Source organism: Pteronotus mesoamericanus, unplaced genomic scaffold (genome assembly GCF_021234165.1).
Source record: "Pteronotus mesoamericanus isolate MK-2021 breed Mesoamerican mustached bat unplaced genomic scaffold, CSHL_Meso_final contig_116, whole genome shotgun sequence".
Taxonomy (NCBI): domain Eukaryota; kingdom Metazoa; phylum Chordata; class Mammalia; order Chiroptera; family Mormoopidae; genus Pteronotus; species Pteronotus mesoamericanus.
The window spans coordinates 31,881,663-31,897,642 of NW_026555027.1; the positions used below are offsets into that span (position 1 = coordinate 31,881,663).

A 15,980-nucleotide genomic window follows, 5' to 3' on the forward strand; every position below is an offset into this window, starting at 1 on the left:
GTAAACAAAGACAAAATGCCTCTGTTGTTAAGCAGAACTTCATCTTTGGGAGTCATGCTGAGACATGTGGCTGGTCTGTGGTTTCTTCCTTAATCATGGCATTCAGTTAGAAAATCTGCCCTTGCAGGCTGATTTTGATTTGCTGGGTCATTGCTCTAAATGTACACATTTGACTTTTATGTATGCAATTTGCCCTCTGGACCTCCACAAAATCTCAGCAGATATATAACAAATATTTCTTACACTTCCACTCTATTCCACGCACTGTGCTAGGACCCAGGGAGTCAGGGATAAATGAATGATATAGGGTCCCTGTCCTTTGTATAAAGTATGGGGGAAATGCACACTGAAATGAAACTATCTATTCTAATTATGATCCCACTTTTAGAGATTAAGATAAAGACTGTTAGGAAACAGTTTTTAACAAAACCCATTCCAATATTTCGAAAGCTGAAAGAGAGTACAGAAGAAATTTGAGAATCCTGAGTTTTAATCCTGGTTCTAACCTCAACTGGCTGTGTGACCTTTGACAAGCTGCTTAACCTTTCAAGGTCACTTTCCTCATAAAAAATGGGGATAATAACAAAACCTCGCCTCAAGTGTAGTGGAGGAATTATAAGCACTAACTTAACATAAAGTGCTTAGCTCAGTGTACCGATAATCATGAAATTGATTTTTGTAGGATAAGGTTTTTCAGAGAACATCCCAGATAGAATGTAGCCACTATTGTGTTGGTCAATTACTAGGGATTCAGTCACTATAGAAATCACAAAGTTAATACATGAATGTTTCAAGTAAAGCATCTAAATCTATTTATATTATAGACAATGACAAACTATCTGCCCTTTCATAGTCAAAGGAAATAAACATTTTCATGCACAAGAATCAGTTTCCAGCACATAACTGAAAGTTAACAACAATTAAATCAATGAATAGAATGTCATGAAAGGAAGTCGGTCTGCAAAAACGCCTGACCATTTTTAAGCTGATTTTATATTTATGTGTGTGTGTGATATATATATATATATGTGTATATATATATATATCACACACACACACACACACACACACACACACGACATTATCAAGTAACAAAGGGAATATGAGATGAGCCAGGATTGCAAAATGCTGTTATTTCTTGTGATGGTAATTGTTAGCTCAGCTAGGCAGGGACTTTATGTCAAAAAGTAGTACTGAAATATATTTTATCAATTATCTCCTGGTTTTCAGGCTCTTCTGTTTTCTATTCATTTCTGACAATTTAAGAAATTTTTAGGTATTGTGTCTTATAATGAAAAGTATTTTGGTGGAATAATTTTTAAAAATTAGAAAAAGAAAAGAAAACCAGGATCCCTCAGTATCTCTGATCAATAAGGAACGAAGAGTGGCCAATCAAGACTTTACAAATATACTTGGTTGCCACTTAGTGAAAATGAGGTATCTACTCTGACTACTTTATTTTTAATATTAGAAAATAAGCAATTCATTTGTATCCCATTAACTCATAGAGTAGGAAGGGATCTTAGTTATAGTCTCCACTCACCCCACTTTACAATGAGAAAATGGTACCTACAGTTATGGTGTGATATTCTCTAGTTCATGGAGCTCGGCAACTCCAGTATTGAAGCTGGTTACTTTTATAATTCAGAAAGGAAATATATTTTGCCTATTACCATACATGTTATCTTAAGTGTTTACTGAATTAAATTATATTTAAAAACATATTATCCCATTGGCAAAATGTTTTCCCCACCTTTGTTGAGCTATGACCACGTTTGTTAAGACCAGCCCTAAACATCTCAGCCAAATAGGAAATTATTTCCAAATGTACAAGTCAATATGGTCACATGGTTTAATATATCAAGCCACCTCCAAAAGGACTAATGAATCAAACAATTAGACCAAAATGACCAACAAATATGATAATAACAGGAAGTTTCTTTTTTTTTAATTGACCTGAGAAAACAACCTGGCTTAGTGTGGTTATCATGCAGAAAGTACTGACTTTTTTCTGTGATAGAAGAACTGAGGCTCTTTTATTTGGTATTAATGGACCCCTAAATAGATTTATTTTAGTTATCTTAGTGCTAATAGAATGCTGTAGAGCCCAAAGAACTTGCGCCACATTTCATTAATTCATGCAATGAAAATTGATATATTTTATTTCCAGGTTTGTCTTTAAATCGCTGCAGACTTTTGGTAACTCACTTCATCTCTGATTTTCAGTTTACTTCTAAATTCCATAATTAAATGACTTGTATATTAACTATATATAGTAAGAGACAAAAAAAAAAAGAGAGGACAGAATTCACTTTCCAAAAATCTTAAACTATAATTAAATTGAGAAAAATTATAAACATGAAGCAATTAAAAATATTTCTGACATACTATGTAGATGGGTGCAAGCAAACATTTTGGACTATCGGTATAGGAGTCAGGGAATTGCAAGATAAAAGAATGATTTATAGGACAGGGTTTGTCACCGTTTCTGTGCAGAGTGCAGCCATATTAATTGTGGTATTGGTTAACTATTTTGTATTCGGCCATAGAAAGTAAGGATTTGAACATTTTGAGTAAAGCATCTGAACCTGTTCAGATTCTAGAATACTGCAAACATAGAATAGCTGCCTTTTGGCATCAAAGGCACAAGGTCACCATGATGCTATACTGCTGGAAGATATACACATATATACCTGTGATTTGGACTTTCTGTGTAACGGCTGTTTAAGTTCCTCTGGCACATGGGAAGTACTAAAAGAAGAGAGCTCAGCTTCAGTATATTGATTATCTTCCATTTTCCTCATTTTGAGGCTATCTGTGAAGTGCCTTATATGATCTAGAGCAGAAAGTCCAATTTTGTATTCTTCCTCTTTATACCTAAAATGAACCAATGGGAAAGCACAGAGGATTTTTTTTTCTTCTTCAGTTTATTATGCAACCAAATCACTTTTCATTTGAATCTATACAGTTGTCGAATGTCATATTATATTTGCAGTATAAAGGTAGCATGCATCAGTTATTGGGTGCTTTAAAAGGTTTACAAATATCATATCTTAAAATATATCTTCCAAGATTATTCATAACTAAAGCAAGCATATACTGGAGATAAAGAAGTAAAGTCAATGACATGTGAACTCAGCAATGCAGTAGAGACGGAATTCATACGTTTACCATTTCTGGTTAGGATAACATTCAGAAATCACCCACCATCCATATGAAAGTATAATATTCCCATCAATTTAACTATTTGGTTAATTTTTCCATTAAAAAACTTATTGTCTATATAGATCACATACATATCAAGTGAAGTGAAATTTATCTCAATAATACTTGACTAGTAACACACCAGATTTTTGAACGAATTAGATAATGTTGAAATCTTTTTTTCTTTGAGCGTTTTAGGTAGAGTCTAAATAAAAGATTGTGTACTTGTGTAATTTTCATTTATCCTTCCTACCTTAGGTTAATCAGAGTTTCACAAACACTGATATACATATATATATATACATGCTTGTGGGTTATGTTGATGGCCACTTTATTTTCATCTATTTAAACTTAATCCATTGTGTGTGCTTTGCTAATTCAAATTCAATTTTTATGATTTATTACTCACAAATTGCTTATCACCTGAAATACTGCTCTCATGGAAGAACAAAGCCGGGAGAACTGTAACCATATGCATCTACTCTTGTTATTTACTGTCACCCAGGGCACTTACCTCACTGGGGACGTCTTGCAACTCATCTCCAGGGCACTGGTTTCTTCATAGTCATCCTCCGGGTTTCCTTCATGTAAATTACTCGTCACTGGTTCCTTTCCTGTTTTTCCAGTGATATCATTGTCTTCATCTTCCTCATCTAACAACACCTCATCTTCCACTTCTTCATCATCCAGTAAATCTGAATTTTGACTGGTCACTAAAGCCTTTTCATCCTTAAAGTGACTGCCATTCATTCTTTCAAAAGCATAAAAAAGAAAAAGGTCCCGTTATTGGTTTCATGTTTAAACATTCATTTAGTTTACTTATCATGTCTTCCCAACAACAACGGTTTAGATTTTTAACACTACTATAGTAATTTTTTTTTATTGTTTGTGCTTTACGGCAACCATGGGAAAATAATGTAACCTTACCAATAAGAAAATGAAGGAAAAATAATTATGTGATTATTCAGATGATAAATGGAGCCTCCAGCAGAACTGGAAAAACAATCTCAGTCTCCTATCCCTTATCAGGCCTTTGCCTGATAAATGATATTGTCATACATGATATAAAAAGCACTCCAGTGTTTTCTGTGCATAATGTTACTGGATCACCATATAAGTACCCACCATTTAAAATAATAGATTTCGGAAAACCCATATCTTGGTGCAACATTGACAGAAACTTGAACACACATGCCTAAAGTGAATCTAAGAGTTCAAAAATATGTTAAAGTAGCTGCCAAGGACCAACCACTCAGACATTTCTAGGTAACACCAGTGGTTATATGCCACTGAGACATCTGAAACTTGGAAGTGACTGAGGACTCACTTATTTGTACCATTTTCAATTTATTCCTAATGTAAAAAAGTGTTCTTTATCCCACATTGGGGTGGGAAAACATTGGGGTGGGAAATGATCTAAAAATATAATTGCACAAATACCTTTTGGAACTTCCTTAGCAAGCATGTCAAATATAATGATAAAAAGACTATTATATTTAAAATGTCATTTGTAATATTTTAGTCTGTGGTTACAAGGACTGCAATATGTGATTCAAAGGTTAATTACAAAAAGTTTAATTACACAGACATCCTCATTTAACACATCTGAGAGCATTTATGAAACTAGGATAAACTTTCAGGCTTTAAAGTAAACATTAAAACATGTGTAAATTAAATTTCATGCTAAGATTTAAAAGTTGAAATTAAGTTACACAATAATTACAAACTTTTGCAACTAGAGACTTGCTTCTCCTAACCATCTTCTTTTAATGATACATGATCAGCGAAGTTACGACACTTGCCCAGATTCAGAAAGCTTGTTAGGGGTTAAAGCGTCATAGGCATCCCAGGGTCCTGATTCCTGGGCCTTTCAAAATCTCTCCATTTTGTCTTGCTTCTTAACTTATTTACTAATTCGGAAAACTTGTTGAGATTGTTACAGTCATGTACAATTTTCACATTTAATGTAACTATTTTTCGGATTATAGAAAATCAGGTACCAGTGATAAACCCATCACTTTCCCACATTACAACAAAAAAAGGTACATTTAATATTTAGATTTCCCAGGGTAAAATATGTATATAAATAAAACGATCTTGGGTGTGACAGATGCACATAGTAAAAATCTATTTAACCAATAAAAGTCATGTCATCATTAAGTTTTTTATACAACAAATCTCTTAACCTCTTTTATCAAAGGACGACAAAAGCATATTTTGCACAGACACAAATTATTAGTTTCCAGTTACAGTGCCAACTTGCTAGCTTAAATGAATTGAAATTGTTATTTAAAAAATGAAAAACTAAAAGAACAAAAGAGTACATGGATGAAAACCAAAAGTAACAAAGGCAACATGATTAAGAAAACCTATTTGTTAATTATTCCTTCAAATGTGGCAATTTATGGGGGATAAATTATTCACCAAAAGTGGTCTGATAGGAGATGAGGGGGAAAGTTAGATGACTCAGTCTTCTTACTTCTGTGCTGTTTAGACATGTTGAAGCCAGATGTTGTGGCTATAAGGTTCATAAATCTCAAATTAAGGGCTAGAATATCTGAATAGGCATCTCAGAACCCAAATGATATTTTTATAATATAAATATCATTATCAAAATGTAAGATTGTTATCTTTCTCACTTGTCACTACTTTGTACTTCTGATTATCCTCATTCCCTCTCTCTCTCTCTCTCTCTTACACACACACACACACACACACACACACACACACACCCAATGTTGAGCAGAGGGAAAAATAAATCCAACTGTACTTTTTAGAGGCTGGAAATGGCCACAGAATAGCAGATAACTCCTTTTTCCTTTGATATATACACTTATATACAAGTCAAAGGACAGAAGTGGCCATATATTTTTATGATATCTTGGGAAATAATGTTTATTTGAAGCTTGCCTTAATAGGAAAATTACCTAAAATAATTAACTTTGACTTTTAATAGCATCAAAAATAGAGAACCCTAACAATAATACTTGTGTGATGAAAAGTAGTGGCATTTTTATTAACTAACTCCATAGTACTTTACAGTTTACAATGTAGCATTTTAATTTAATAGGCCATTGGATAGTGACATTCAGAAAAATCTAGTTCTCAATATCATCTATTTAATTGTAACATACAGATAGGAAAAATCCAGTAGTTTTGGTATAATAATGTTTCATTAACATCATATAAAATGTAAAACTCTAGATAAGATGTTATTATGCTTAACAGCATTAAAAGTTTTTCTTTATGAATTAAGCCATTTGCGCTTGATGTTGATGATGACAAGAAGAATCCAGTGCACCACGTAACTAAAAGTAAAAATGACCATACCCCCTGAAACAAACGTGCCAGAGTCATATAAGCATCCACCTGACAGCATATAAGGTAGTGATAGAATCCTTTAAAGAAGTCCCTTACAGTTTTAAAAAGATATATTTATAATGCTCAGTGAGTATTTTATATATAAATATGTACAGATACTAAGTATATACAGATATATACAGTCACACATATAGCCATAGAGTGTAGTCATATATTATCTGCAATATATATAATGTATATAATAGTAACCACTGCTGACAAGTGATTCCAAATGAATCCCCGTGGTGTTGTTCCCTTCTATCCGTGGCAAGTTTTGATAAAATAATCTAATTAGCTATCAGGAGAGGCAGAACAGATTGGTGGTAAACACATGGGCCCTGGAACCAGAGAGCCCAGGCTGAATCCCACTTATCACTCATGTGACCTCTGGCAAGTTCTTTCACCTCTGATATCTCCATTCCTTCAAAGATAAAATGGCGTAATAATGGTGGTTATCTGTTAGGGCTGCTAAGATAATTACATGAATTAATACACGTGAAGTCTTAAGAGAGCATTTAGTATTTAATCTCTAAATAAATACCAGCCATTGGTGGTAGGAATAGTAGTAGTGTCATGAAAGTAAACACAGAAAATGTATCCAAAACATATTCATTTCAGAAACACGGAGTTAAAAACCAGCTTTACCTCTCCTCTGTGTTCCTGGGAGATTGGCTGCTGTGGTTGCTATTCCCAATGAAATTTCTAATTTCTGTGAAGTAAGCATCTTCTTTGTCATCGAGAATCGCACCTGTACTTTCCAGTTCAGAATGAGGCGATGATGTTGCCGTACCTGAGGGGAGAGAAGGCCTTATGTGAAAGCCACTCTTTATATGGCAACTTATTTTAAATCACATTCCTTTTTTATTTGATCAGTGTTGTTTCCTAAAACAGGCTCTTAAGAATATTAATAATCCTAATTTATCATAATACACATGCCAATGAAAGTCCCTTGGGGAATATTTTAAATCACAGTACACATGCCATTGAAAGTTCTCTGGAATCATGAGGTACAGTCTTCCAAAGATGTTATTTCTCCCACTAGCTTCCTCTTATTCCCACTGTGACACAGGAACACTTTTGTTCATACAATGAGGAGAGAGGGTGAGACAAATAATAGAGAGGTCTCTAAATAGCTTGGTCCAGAAGAAACTACACCCACTCCTGGTTGCTGTCAATATGTATTTATTGTTCCTGTGCTAAAGTATGTTACCCAAAAAACTAAAAACATGTTGAAAATTCTGCATTCTGACTTGGCGGACTAAGCCAGCGTAGACCGTGCACGGTAGTAAGAAGACATTATTGGATGGCCTTTAGCTTCTTTGCCTAAAATAATTAGAATCATGATATCTGCATCACTGCATTGTGGCAAGGTTTCCATAGATTTACAAAATTATAAACACTTTATGTATGGTCAAACTTTAACATTCACTTCATGCTGTTTATCTTGCCTACAAAATACCTACAATTTAATAGTTCATCACAATAGTCTAACCAAACCAATGACAAAACCAAGAGGTCAGAACTTCCTTCAGCTTAATAAAATTATAATCTGGGTCTACAAATAAGTATTCAACTTTGACATATTACATTTTTAACTTATCTAACTTATCTCTGAAATAATTTTAACTAGACAATTTTAATAGTATACTGAAAGGGAACACAGTGTTAGGAAATATAGCCAGCTTTGTATATTGGATTAGACTTCTCCTGCCTCTAAAATCTGATATTTTTAAACCATGATCATTAGATTTTTGGCTTTGAAGGAAGGGAACAGTATATAGCTCTAAGCAGTAATTAGTCATCCAAGGTCCTAAGCACTGTGCCTATACAACGGAGGAGGGTTCATTAAAGACACATTCTTTAAGTAAAGATTTATACTTTGTATAAATCCAACTTTTTTCTGTTCTTAAAACCTCTTTTCTTGAACTTCATGCTCAACCCCCTCCTCCTACCCCCAGTCACTTTGTTAATTCTCTGGAAACAAATTGTGGCTGCACAGGTTGGCTCCCAACGCATGCCAGCAGGTAAACCCTAGTTAATGGCTTACTATCTCACTATTAGAAGCCAAAGGCAAGGAAGCCCACTGTCTACACTGCTCACTATGCACTGACAGGTCCGGGGTCAGGGACTTTTTTGGTCCCTTTTAACTTAATTCTACATCATGATTTGTGACCAAAACCACAGACCGTCGTCATTTGCTATGGATTACTCTGAACACGTCCACAATCTTCTGTCACTAATCTCTAAAATTTATCCTGGAGAGGCTTCCTGAGCTCCAGACCTTCTGCCAAAGCAGCCGTGCCGCTCCTGGGGCTGCACGCTGTGCCAACAGGGCAAAAGACTGTTTCCTGTGAGTTGGGAAATTTTGATTTTTGTCTCCTGTGTGTTTGGGTCATAGTCCTCTTTGAGGCTGCCCATTGAGATGAATCCAGGAGAATAAAAGATAATTCAAATAAGGCTCTGAGTTGTATATGATTCAACGATCCCATCATTCTAAAATCTCGGGGAAAACATGTTGCAAATTTTCACAATAGGATCTGATTCAAGAGTCAAAGTGAAGAAATGAGAAAAGTAAGATTATCTTTTTAAATTAAAAGAAAAAAAAAAGCCATCATCTCCTCATAACACAACTGATTACCTACCAGACATGTTCCCATTCTCATGTTTCTTTAGGTGTCTGTCTAAGTTGGTTTGTTGCCCAAAACACCTATCACATAAGTGACACTTAAAGGGCTTCTCCTTATTGTGGATGTTGCGAACATGCCGCTGCAAGTTAGAAGATATGCTAAACGACCTGTCACAGTATTTGCATCTGAAAAATAAACACGGAGAAAGTTTGTAGGCACATCAAAAGATATTTCTGAAGACCAGCAAACCTGATATCCAAAATTATCAACTATAAGACATTTTAGAGAAAAGACACAAGGAAGTACACTATTCACACAGTAAACATTTCAATTCCAATGAACCAGTTTCTTTAAAGATTTTCATGACTTTACCAAAAACGATTAATAAAGTATTGGTGATCTGACTGCTCCTGAACTTATTAGGGTCGTCAGTTCTAATCATTTAAATAAACCTCATAAAATTAAGAACATTAAGAAATAGTGGTATTATTTTATCTTCTGAGGACAGTAAATTAAATCCTTTACAAACAAACAGGAAACAAATTCACAAATTCTTCAGATAAAGTAAAAAGATCATTTTTATTAAAAATTTCAGTCTAATTAAATAATTTCTTAGTAAATTCACCTTCTCAATTGCTAATCTGAAAGGAAATTTATTTATATTCTCTAAAATAACAATAAACATTTCAAACTTTTAAGACTGAAAAAATGTGAACGTTTTAGTTTAATACCCAAAATATTAATTTTTATCATCTGTAGTGATTCAGATCCCTCAAATCCTTTTGCTAACTTTTAAACTGTTACAAAAGAAAGTAAGACTGCCACGAAATTCTCCTTTTGGAATAAAGACAAAAAGGGTCTTCCTTTATTAACCTCTCCTCTCCACTCCCTCAATTTTCCATTTCTGTTTTTGTTAAAATGTCTGCGGCAGTTCCAAACCTGGTAAGTTTTTCAGGAAAGCACTCCTTATTAGTTAGCTAACATACTAAACTTCTCCTTTAGACATAACATAAAAATGTAACCCCCTCCCACCTAGCTCTTACCATTGAGAAAAAACATGGTAATTTATGGAGTATTTCTCTAGTATCTTAAAGTAAAGATTCCATTATTTGTTTCTGTATTTTTTTGTAGGTGTATTGCTTGAACCAAACCAAACCAAACCAAACCAAACCAAACTTTCTCCAGATAATCCTTAAGGGAAATTTTTTAACTTAGCAGCCAGAAAATTCTTAACTCATTCTTCTATGAGTGAAGGGCCCTTCTCCTCCCACTTCTGAACGTAGACTCAGTGGTTCAAGTGCTCTCCATCACAAAGCACCCCACTACGCCCCAAGTGTTCGGGCTTCTACAGCTGTCTCTAGGTGATGCCAGAAGTCTAGGTAGGTCAGTGGGGAAAATAAATCTGTTAAACTAGTTATTTTGGCCTAGTATCAATAAACCAATTCAAGGACTGATTTAATTTTCCCCCTTAAAAAATTACTCTGGTATCATGAGGTTCCTCAGCTTCCCCCACTTATATTAATGTAAAAATGTATGAAACCCCACATGGATAGGATTTTAGTGTCTGCTATTGAAAAACACAGAGAGAGGGGATGGGTTAAAAGTAAGTTTACAGTTGTTCATATGGAAAAATACAATAATTAATAAATAATTATACAAGAATAAACTCACATACAATTCTAAACTTACTTTTGCACCACCACACACACACACACACACACACACACACACACACACAGAGTGAGAGAGTATGTGCGTGCATGCGCACGTGTGCGTGTGTGTATACACATATGGAGTCATGGCCTTCTCTACAATAACTTTGTTGACTTCTAAAACTCACTACAATAAGAATCACAGTACAATGAGCACAATTGTGTTGTACTAAGGAGAACAATCTAGGAAACACTTAATACTCCCATAAAACTCTTCAGAAAAATTTCCACTCAAAGCATTTTCTACACAAATTGTGAGGAAGAGAGTTAGTCTTTGACATGCTTCCAACTTTCTGCCTGTATGAAAAGGGACTTTTCCAAATCTAATAAACATCATTTACACTAAGATAAATAAAATTGGCCAATAAGGATAATAATTATCTGTTACTTTGTATCTTTCCTTTGCTAATGTCTTGGCCAAAAAATTGAGTGCTCTTAAATAAAAAATCATCCCATTCTACTCCAATAATTAGTAGTTTGTTAAACGCCTAAGTTTCAGATATACTTAAAATGAACACATAACACAATTATGAGCAGTACACTTAAGAATTTGGATGCAAATGGGGGTCATAGAGCCTTTGAGATCATGGGGTGAGATAAAAACCCCGAGGTGAGAGCGCCAGGCCCAGGTTTTAGTTCTAGGCCGATCAGCACTGAACATTAGAGAAGGCGATCGGTATCTGTGGATCTGAACTTCTTCACTTGTGAAACAGAGGAGCTGGGTAAATAATTAAGATCTCCAGCTATGCCAACATTTTGGTTTGTGTACACAGACAATAATGGCACAATATGCAGGGTAGAATAACACCACTGAATTGAGGTATAAAGAACGAGTAAAGTGAGCATAATACCATAGTTGCTTACCAAACCCTTGGCCATGACAAAATATAAGTGTGGAAATCTTTCCTTTCACTTAAACAGAATTCCTGGGATCTAAAGCTTTCTCAAAAATGGAAATCACTTAAAACTTTCCATTTTTATATCTCTCTGAGACCTGTTACATCAAGTATATCCTATCATATATAAAGTATAACTATCACTTATGATTAGTGATTTATAAAACATGTGGGAAAGCAAAGAATCTCAGAAAACACTTTATTATTCTCTAAGTTTAAGTCCCTCTAGTTTTCTCCTAAAATTTCCATTATCTTCAAATAAGCATTGGTCTGCCCATTTTCTTATTCTTGTATGTAGAAAGCCTTTGAAACCTAATAAATTATTTATTTATTTTAATGAAAAAAGTGAGCATTCAGACGAAAATAATTTTACACATATGTAATACATAAGAATTTCAAAGCAGAATGAAATTACAATATTACTTAAGATAAATAACATTCATTCTTTGAAGAAATATTTATGAGTACCTAATACTATGTGCAAAGCATTGCACATTAAGTCATGTAGATTATATTTTAAAACTGGAAGAGAGAATGTTGATTATATTTATTCTTTAGTAAACAATAATATTAAAATTAGACATATGCCCATGTGTCATGTGGCTGATCTTGACATTTAACAGAATAAGCTAAGGGGTACTTCAGAAATTGTTGGCGGAACTGCCCCTCTTACTAGAATATATTCTATTTTACATGTTCTACCCCTAGTTCCACATTATTTTCCTCCCAGATTTAAGGGTCATTCCTTTAACCTTCTGTTGAGACCTGCGGACATTAACTCAACTGTAGTGGGAAAACAAAGTAATATACCAGTTGTTAACTCCTAGCAGAGGTTTAAAGTTTGGAACAGGAGGCTGCAATGTTGTGGTTACTCTCCATTAAAAGCGCACTGATTACTGAGAAAAGAGAGAACTGAAAATAATCTTTAAATGGCTAACATTTTTTAAAAACTTAATTCTGTATGAGATACTGATAGAACTCTTAAACTGAGATGTAAGCAGCTTTGATTAAAAGACAACAGGACTCTTCTACTTTTTATCCTAGCCATTAATTCTTTTTGACTCAAAACTGAACAAACATACATTCAGACATGCCCTATAGTAGTTTCCTTTAAAATTGTGGCAATGAGTGCACTTTAATTATTACAATATTTATCAAGATATTTAGTAAAAGTCATTGTCAAACCTGTAAGGCTGCTCTCCTGTGTGGGTTCGCAAGTGCCGTGTTAGGTTCGCAGACCTTGGGAAAATCTTGCCACAGTATCTGTTATGAAAAGATGTTTATAAGAGAAAGTCAGCACAATTGATTTTATTTCACTCAAGCCACATAGAAGCCAGATGCTAATTCCTGATTTAATTAATTTTGCATGGAACTCACATGTCTTTGGTTTTTAAAATTTGCAACAAAGCCATTCGATGGATATAAATAACTCTACAGTGAAGGGTACGTTATGAGAGCTGGTTGAATTTGATCATGCATAAGCAAGCAGTTTATGAAAATAGACTTTAGTTTTGATGACCCCCATAAGCCTCTTTTATTAACTCTGTATCTTTATATTCACAAAATGGAACCAGACAAGAGGATGTTAAAAAAAATGACAAGAGTCTGTGATTCTGGGTCGATGTAAACAGATTTCAAATGTTTCAAGTCATTTTACATGTTAACCACAGTGACAACTCTCTGTACACTGAGTGGTATCAGATCAGACAAGATTCTAAGACCTCATCCATCAAGGTATGTTCCTGTAAAATCTTTTCTGGAAACAGAGTGACACATTTTCCAAAGAGCAGATAAACTGATTTGCCTGAATCAGAGGCCACAAATTCCTGAAGACAATTCAGAAATTATAAGCATAATTTATTTTGTTTTTTAAAAAGAAGAAAACAGAAACTACACACAAGCTTTATTGTGTTACTGATGAGTAACAAGAAACTTATTAACTAGCTTTCTGCACTTATCAACCTTATTCGTCCTTCATTAATGGCCTTATTCTTCAATGCCATGACAATTAGTAAATGTATGCTTAAAGACAGTAGTATTATACTTTTGAATGAAAATAATTAACTGTGAAAGAAAATTCATAAATATCAAAGTGAAACAAGTAGATAATATTTGGACTGTTTCCAACCTCATTTATCACAACCAAATGGTCTGTGTTAAAATTCTCATTTAATAATAAGTTTTTAAAACCACTATTTTTATATCTCACTAAATAAAGAGTACTTTGAAGTGCTTGAGATCTATCATGGTCGCTATTAATCATCCAATCATGAATAATTTCCAAAACAAACAGCAGGAGGGCCTTTGAAATCAGAGGGGAGGTTTTGGGGAAGCCAGCCGTAATTCACTTTGCAGTTACCTGCAAGTATAGCGTTCTTTTCCTTTCCGCAGGAGGTTCTCTGGCAGGGCATTGGGAGGCGCTCTGAAGTTGAACATGGAGGGAACTGACTGTAGAAGCTCGCTGGCCTCGGGTTTCAGCGCACTGAAGCTCTCTAGCTTCTCTGCCATGTTTTCAATAGCTGACATCTGAAAGGCAAAAGCACAAGGCCATAAAGGACCGGCTGGACATCTCTTCCGTAATAATCCCTAGCAAACCGAGAACATCATTAATTAAAAAAAGAGAAAAAGAAAAAAAGAATCCAATCTGCTGAATGAAATGGTCTGTAGAAAGAGGTCATTGTGTCTCAATATTAAACAAACAATATGAGAATTCAGTGATTTGGGGAATAATAAAGGTTAGAAAGCTCATAAAATGCTGGGTTTAGTTTTTCATAAGACCTTGGTTAGACCATTTTATAATAATCTGATATACAACTGAGCAATGAAATATATGAGATAATAAAGCTAAATTAGATTTTTATTAAATTAAGTGAGAGCACTGGTATTTATGTTATGGATTACTGACAGTAAACTGAAAATTATAAGGAAAGAAAAGTCTTGTATGTCTGCCTAGTTAATAAAAACCATAGGAAGCATGGAGTCTCATGAAAAGAACTCACAGCATGAAAAACATCAAGTGTTCCGAAGTTACAGCTTAAACCAAATGTGTATAATACAGAAAGAAAAATTAAATGAGTAAGAGGTGTTTTGCCTAAGACTATGTTTGTTAATATCTGGATATACTAAATTTTAAGAGGGATCATATACAAAGAATTCTGATGAAATTTGTCTGAACAAAGATGGAATGGGAAGATCAGTTCATAATATTATATCTTCATTCAGCATAACTTGACATGGCTGTTATAAGATAAGGGGAGCAATTAGTGTAACCACATGAAGAAAAACTATGTTGCCTAATTTTTCCCCTCAAACAATTTAATTTATTTTGCTTATAATCTTCAAGTTTTTGTCCACCTGCAAGTGTATTTGACAGAGTCACAATCAGAGGGTGACATTTACTTTTAACGTTACTCGATACTTTAACGTCCATAGTTAAAGGGACAATCCCTTTTCCTTCAACACTCTCAAAATGTTAAGTTTCCTCAGTACTTACATTTTTATTTGGAAGCTGCTTACTACTGAATTTTTAAGTAGAAAAAGCAAACTCTCAGGCCGTCTTGTTAAATCAACTCTCCCATTATTTATTTGGTTCTCAGGGCATTATGCCACTGGAGAGCTCAGAGAGCTGTTAAAAAGGTGTTTGCACTCTATATGCACTCCGTATGTTTCTCAAAGAGCTGGGGTGGTAGACCAGAAGACTCCATGCAAGGATTAAAAATGGTAACAACTGCACATTCAAGCAACTGTTCAACTCAAGAGGATGATTCCTTTGCTGATGAGATAGCAGGACAGAGTTGGAGGCCTAACTTATAAGCTCAGGATAAAAATAAAAGGCAACACTTCCCACTCAAAAGGAAAATTGACAAAATGATACATTCCGTGGACACGCGGCTGGACAGAATGTCATTGATTTCTTAAACTAGAGCAAAATCTTCACAGAATGGCTTGAATATGATTCTCTTCTTACAAAGGGATTATTTTATGCTTGATTCTTCAAATGACTATTCATGTTGTAGTTAGCTCTCTTTCTTTTTTTCCCCTTTATCCTGGAGCCTGCCCTCTCATTTCATGCCGGGACTCCTAATGCTAGCTACAAATTGCAATGTACAGGGTACCACTGCCAATTTGCCAAATGTCTTTCATCAAACACGGTGCAAAAAAAAATCTCAGAGGAAAGTCAA

General features: G+C 34.5%; 1 protein-coding gene across 4 annotated transcripts in view; it reads right to left on the reverse strand.

The window, feature by feature from the left end:
- MECOM (MDS1 and EVI1 complex locus) overlaps positions 1-15,980 on the reverse strand; it is a 546,907-nt gene that overhangs the window by 2,546 nt on the left and 528,381 nt on the right. For all 4 annotated transcript variants that reach the window (XM_054580389.1, XM_054580380.1, XM_054580366.1 and 1 more), the window contains 6 exons: positions 14,159-14,325; positions 12,985-13,062; positions 9,207-9,376; positions 7,210-7,354; positions 3,719-3,955; positions 2,694-2,877 (listed from right to left, as the gene is read on the reverse strand). In XM_054580389.1, coding sequence (XP_054436364.1) covers positions 2,694-2,877; positions 3,719-3,955; positions 7,210-7,354; positions 9,207-9,376; positions 12,985-13,062; positions 14,159-14,325 — 981 coding nt within the window. The remainder of the gene's footprint in view (positions 1-2,693; positions 2,878-3,718; positions 3,956-7,209; positions 7,355-9,206; positions 9,377-12,984; positions 13,063-14,158; positions 14,326-15,980) is intronic.